At 32.7% G+C, this 6,864-nt stretch overlaps 1 protein-coding gene across 1 annotated transcript; it reads left to right on the top strand.

Moving 5' to 3' along the window:
• The first annotated feature begins 4,392 nt into the window (after positions 1-4,392).
• Positions 4,393-5,513, top strand: LOC137729590 (protein TIFY 5A). Its single transcript, XM_068468568.2, has 2 exons — positions 4,393-4,683; positions 5,109-5,513. Exons 1-2 carry the CDS (start codon positions 4,501-4,503, stop codon positions 5,316-5,318), a joined length of 393 nt encoding a protein of 130 aa, XP_068324669.2. The 5' UTR covers positions 4,393-4,500; the 3' UTR covers positions 5,319-5,513.
• The last annotated feature ends 1,351 nt before the right edge of the window (positions 5,514-6,864 follow it).

The raw sequence follows: 6,864 nt of genomic DNA, 5'->3' as shown, positions 1-6,864 counted from the left end.
AGTCGCAAGATTTAGAAGTCATCAGCGCGACCAACACCACATTAACATACATTTCACTCCCCGGCCGAGCTCAACCAAGGAGTTGGCACGCCCCATTCAATCAAATAACGTAGTTAGCTTATTAGTTATTCAATCTGTACACTACATAGGCTAAGTAGTTTTTAGGGTTAACAAAAACAAACATAATTAAAATGTTTTTTTTTATACATATAGATAAACACCATAAAATATACAAATGGAAACACTATTCATATATTCTCTCTGTTAACTACATTGAAATATTTGAGAATCGAAGAGAAAATGGAGAAGAAAGAGTAACTGAGAAAAATGAACTATAAAGAATTTAGAGAGAGAAATATGAGACTTGTATATTAACTTAAAACAATGATGATTACACATTCTGTTTTTATAAAATAAAAAACTTAACAACTCTAACCAAATACTAACAAATTTGCTAACTATATTACTAACTTGTACAACTATTTATCTAATTGTCTAACTAATGATGTGGAACCTTTAATACTCTCTAGTACAGTAGGAATGAAGATTATCTACCCTCTTATTCTCATCCCCTTTCATCCCCTCGTCTCACACATTACTTTTTGTCTTATTATCTTTATAAAAAAAAATCAAAATAAGATGTTGACGTGGCTTAAACGTGACCGTTCAAATAAAAGGATATAAAAAGATAGAGAGATTAGGAGAGTAGAGAATCCTCATCCGTACAGTAGTACATGGCATGGTGAAAAGACAACATGATTTAAACGAAAAAAATTTGACATCTTCTAGATGTCATAATTTAAGTTGACTTCTGGTTGCTTCTTAAATTCTATTTTTGACTTCTGGTAGCTTCTTAAATTCTATTTTTGAGGTAATATTGTTTAATCCTGATTGTCTTTTTAAGTGATAAGACCAATAGTTACATATTAAAGTCCCACCACATAGTAACATATTAAACTTTACAATGACTTATAAATAGTTAGAATATTTTTCGCAATACTAATTAATTTACTTGTGAAACATCCACTTCTTTCGTGGGTCTCTAGCTAAGCTTACCTTTATTTGCAAGTTGCATTTACAACTATATTACCCAAAAAAATTATAATGCACAATTTTTTTTTATAAAGTTAAGAAGTACTCCAGTAATCAACTTTACTTTAAATTTGGTTAGAAAAATAATGCAATATATAACACTTAAAAAATATTATATCATGCACAATTTACTGTGGCAAAAAAAAATGATTTTAAATAATGAACTTTTTTAAAGTAGGACTTCATAAATTATTATAGTAGCCTAGCAGGAAATACATGTTACAAAGAAATAATGAGAAAAAGAATCCCAATTTTTAGCTCAAACATAAGTAACTCAGAGTATTCCTAGTGAGGAGCTCTATATGGGGTTGAAAAAGTGATGGATATAGTCCATTTTAGAGTTTCGAAAATTTTTTGGAGCTTTATTAAATAATCTCTTCCAATGGGGAGCTATATCTTTCCGGTTCTATATGAGACTCTATATATATTTATTTATGTAGTAATTTAATTAACTAATGATTTTTTTTTTTTTTGTGTTTTTGTTTTTCTTAAGTTGGTTTTTGGACGTGCTATCTTAAATTTTTTTATGAACCCTTCAACCTAAAAATTTCAAATTGTGACAAAGTTAGATTTCATCACTTATGAATCGTTCGTTGGATTAGATTCCCTTATCTCAATCTCATTCGTTGAAATAAGCAAACCTCTACTTCGCCCTCTAAAATAATTTGATTTTCACATATAACATAACAATTTACCTAGCATCAATTGGTAAATTAGTATCATACAATTTTGAAAAAAAAAATATTTGAAATTTTCACCCATCAATGCCTATGAACTTTAAATTAATTTGAAATTTTCATTCTTATGGAATTTAAAAAAAATCATTAATTAACGAAATTGTAAGAAAAATAAGTAAGAAAAAAGAATTAAAATAATAATAAAATAAAAGTTTTCGCAAATGAATGGAGAGTGGTATAATTTTTTTTACATGAGTTGCTACATTTTTTTGTGGATTCACTGTTTTTTGAGATTAGATGTAATATGATTTTATACTAGAAAGAAAATTGCTAGCCCGATGATGAATCTAGCCTCATTTTTCGAGTCATTAGAGATGAAAGGCTAGAAATGTGGTCCAAAGTCCCCATTAGGATGCTCTCAGGTCTCGAATTTCGCCGACCCACAACTTTTTACAGCCTGTTACCTCAAAAAATTATGTGGTTTGTCCCTAGATTCCGCCATTTCTGCTCCCATGAAGCTCCAGTTCGAACCCACAACGCTGACTTGGTACTGAGTCTGTTCCGAGTCGTCAATCGGAGGTCCAAATCGAACACCTAGACCCACCACCATTGGATCTGAAAAGTTACGTTTTGAGGCATCTATCGGAGGTCCAGATCTAACACGCAGACCCATCAACGACGCCGTATCCTCCCGTTCTCGCTCTTCCATTCTTTGCCACTGCTCCTCCTAATGTCGAAGCCGGAATCGCTCCTGACGGTGCTGCTTTTCCGTCTTCAGTTTTGCCTGCGGCGGGGTTTTGGGGTTCTGAGGATTTGATGGGGTTGGGAAATGGAGTAGGAGTTTGAGGGTGAAGCAGACGAATCTGGATGTGGGTTTTGGTTTGGACATGGTTTTGGAGGATTTTACATAGGGAAGTGCGGCTTTGGGAAATGAAGTAGAAGTAAGAAGGTGCAGGGAAGAGGGAGGGTGAGGGTGCATAGGACAGATCTGGAGGTGGGTTTAGATTTAGACAGGGTTTTGGGGATTTTACAGAGGGAAGTGGGGTTTTGGGAAATGGAGTGGGAGTAGGAAGGTGCGGGGGAAGAGGGAGGAGGAAGACAAAGTTTTTTTTTTTTTTTTTTTTATAAATTTTTTAGTTTTTATTATTTTATTATTATTATTTTTAATATTTACGTGACGTCTAGTCATTGTCCACATATGTCATATCATTAGTTAACGGTAAATTTATCAGCAAGCTTAACGGATGTATGAAATTGTTCTAAAATTATAACTTTATGTATCATTCTGGAATGAAAAAAACTTCATGTAATAAATGTTGAAATCCAAAAAATTTTAAAGTAATAAACTGAAATTATTCCATAAGCGTAATCAAGCCGACAAGCAGCCAGGCATAGATCCAAATTCAAAGTCCCAATTCCAGTATTTTACATCATTGTCTTTTTCCTATCTATTGGCCCGATCGGTAATCCTTGTTGTTTACTTGCAACATGCGTTGAAAAATACTAACTAAATGAAAAGAGATATGGCGGGGAAGGCAAGTTGATGTTGACAATGTGGAAAATGGTACCTATTGAAAGAACACGTGAGTGAATATGAAAGCGGTGGAAATTCATAAGAGAGAATCTCGCTGGATCCTCTTATTTCGTGAGAATTTGGAAAAAATTTCAATTACATTCGTTCATCGTAAATTATGTGATCAGTTTTTGTCATGTATTGTTTATATTCAATTTTAAATAAAAAAAATTTACACTAATTTTTTACCGCACGATATACGATGAACGAATGTGATTGAAAGATCTCCATGATCCTCACAAAAAGAATCCGACGAGAGTCAAATTTTCTTTAATAGTATGCAGCAATTTTATGAAAATCGAATGATTTGGATTGAAAATATAAAATATAACATTTGTGAAAACCAAACCTAAAGATTAAAATATCGTAGCAGTGCATTAATTAGTTATTTTTGTTAGATATAAATTAGGGGTTCCCACTTAGTACTACAGTGATATTATTCTTCATTTATAAGTGAGAAGTCAAATGTTTGATTCTCGCCAAAGGCAAAGGAGAATTTAAATCACGTTGCTAGTCCGTTGTGAAGCTAAGTCCACCTCCCTCTCCTTATCTTTTGTTCAAAAAAAAAAATTAGGGGGCCTTGCTACACTGATACTAGCTAGTTTTATGTAATATTTAACTTGGAGAAAAATGCATTAATTCTTTCTATGCAAAATCTAACTGTTAATTTTTCAGTCCACTAAGTGATACATACCATGAAAGTCAAATTCATAAGTTAGAGAAATTGCAGTTGTATTCACAAAATTAACACAATTATTGATAAGTTTCCCAATATATACCCGTCACAATGATAGAGTCCACCAAAAATAGGCCCACATAATATTACTGTATAAACAAATAGAATTAAATGACGAAACCTAAAGGAAAAACCAAGTTTAAAAATCATGATACACGTGATTAAATGAAAAGAGCAGCTTTTTCGCCGCTAAACAGTATATTGGTGTAAAGTGCGTGCGTTTCGTGTATGAAGGGTTCTAGTCAAGTTTATGTGGGGCCCTTCTCAGTCCGCATGAATATGATAGTTTTATATATAAAGTCACTCCACATCGATCTAAAACCCACTCCACATCGATCTTCATTTGTTCTCTCTTCAATCTTCATCATCATCCTTCAGTCTCTTGGTTTGGTAGTAACCTTGATTCCAAACCCTAAATTACCATGAGGAGAAACTGCAATCTGGAGCTTCAGCTTCAGCTTCATCATCCTTCTGCTGATTCCAGCTTCCCTAACCCTAATGAAACCCAGCAACAAGAACAGCACGAACAACAGCAGCAGCAGCAGCAGCAGATGACAATTTTTTACAACAGAATGATGTGCGTTCGTGATGTTACAGAGCTTCAGGTACGTCACGTTCTTCCTTTAAAGTTTAAGATGATCTACCAAGCCAAATAGATATTAAGTCACAAATATTTTCCATTTGCAAATAACATATCTTGATTGAATAAAATCAACGATTGGAACCGTCAATTTATTAATCTTCATTTGTAGATCACTTCTAAAAAAAATATATCATTCCAATTAAAAATAGCTTAATCATCCAACCGTTTTAATTAAGCGATCGATTCATCATAAATATATTATTTGATATCTATACGGTCGATTATTTTAATACATTTGAGTCACTAATTGATGAATGAGCTCATCTTCCCAAGGGGGAAGTAGAAGTACAAGTATTATTCAGATATTAATCATATCAATAAATAGTTATCCTCTAATAACTTATTAAATTAAACCAATAATTAATAAAATTTGTTGGTACTTTGCAGGCCAGATCCATCATTTTTCTTGCAAACAAAGAAATGGAAGAGAGGGTAAAGAGTCCATTTACTCCAAATGGATCATCAGAACCACCTTCACCAAATTTTATGTCTCCGCTGGGTAGCCCAGTTGCTGGCACGTCTCTGAAGAGATCACTCCAAAGCTTTTTGCAGAAGAGAAAGCATCGGAATCAAGCAACATCTCCATACCATCACTAGGAACTAAGGCACGTCAAGTTTATTATTTACGTAAATTAGATGGAGATCGACTGATCGAAGAGAGCTTTCTGTAAATTAGTTAATTCTAAGCACTTCTAATCATCGTGTGGGAGACATCATATATACATTGTTTGGGTTGATTTTAGATCTTTAATGTTAGATGGTGTTAATCGGATTATGGCAAAACATTTTTCATTTGTTGTTCTTTTGTTGATGTGGGTGGGAGATGATATGACTGAGAAGATTACATCCATTATGGCTAATAATTTTCATTTTTTCCACAAATAAACCATTAGAATACAATATGTTTTAAAAAATTGCAAAAATTCAAACAATATACCAATTTCGACATGGTTCACTAATTTCATTGGATGATAATTAACCAACTAAGAAAACAAGAATATTTAAGATGTTTTTATATAACAAAAATTTGACGAAAGTATCAGTGTAACTATGCAATATACATTATATTTTATTTTGTTAGATGTTTTTATGCCAATGCTTTCTTCTTGTTCTTCTTCTAGTACAACAATACTTAGGCCTTCCACAGTAGGTCAGAAAACAAAAAAAGTATGATATCAATATATTAAACTCATATAGGAATCACACTTCTACAGTGAACTATAAAATTTGAGTGTGATACCAATTTATTGAACTCATTAGTTCAATATATTAGACTCATGAGTTCAATATATCAAACTCATGAGTGTGGTATAGGGAAGGCAATTCAAACCATCAAACCCGATAACCGTGGATAACCACCGAATGGAACGGATTTGGGGATGAAAATTTGGTTATATTTCAGATATGGGGAAAAACCGAAAATATTATTCAATTATGGTTTCAGATATGGTTATAGGGATCCCTGATTCGTATCCGTCCTCAAATCCGACCGGAATATTATATATTATATATAATATAATTTATATATAATAATTATGTATATTCACCTCACCCCTTACCTTGATACCAAAAGTTGCATTTGTGGGAAAGTTCACAAGTTTTGAATCAAAACCAATGAGAATTCAATGGTGCTTATGAGAGAGATCAAAGATTAGCCAACATCATCGATGTATCTATTATATTATAATGACGAAATTAATATATATTATATTATAATGCATCAATTGAATGAATATATTTTTGGTATTGACGAAGATGGATATAACCGTTAACCGATGGGGAATTTGTTACCCCTGGGTATGATTATGGATAATCCCCGATGGATAATTTGCGATTATGAAAATAGTTAATTTTTGTGGTTATGGGTTGGATATAGCATTTTACGTCTCCAAGCCGAACCGTTGCCATCCCTAGTGATACACATATATTGAACTCACACTAGTGTAACAATAGTGTTATAGAAATCAAACTCAAGATACTTGATTACTATCTATAGGTTTCACACTAACCTAAATCACTGTAAAATACCTTATTCAAATGATATTTTTTTAAATCAAATAAAAGACAGAGGTTGCATATACGTAATTGTAATTTGAGCTATAATCTTGAACAAGGTCATGCCAATTTCAGCCCACCATTGACA

Source organism: Pyrus communis, chromosome 10 (assembly GCF_041283825.1).
Source record: "Pyrus communis isolate YQ-2024b chromosome 10, ASM4128382v1, whole genome shotgun sequence".
Lineage (NCBI taxonomy): Eukaryota > Viridiplantae > Streptophyta > Magnoliopsida > Rosales > Rosaceae > Pyrus > Pyrus communis.
This window is presented reverse-complemented; position numbering and strand designations above follow the sequence as displayed.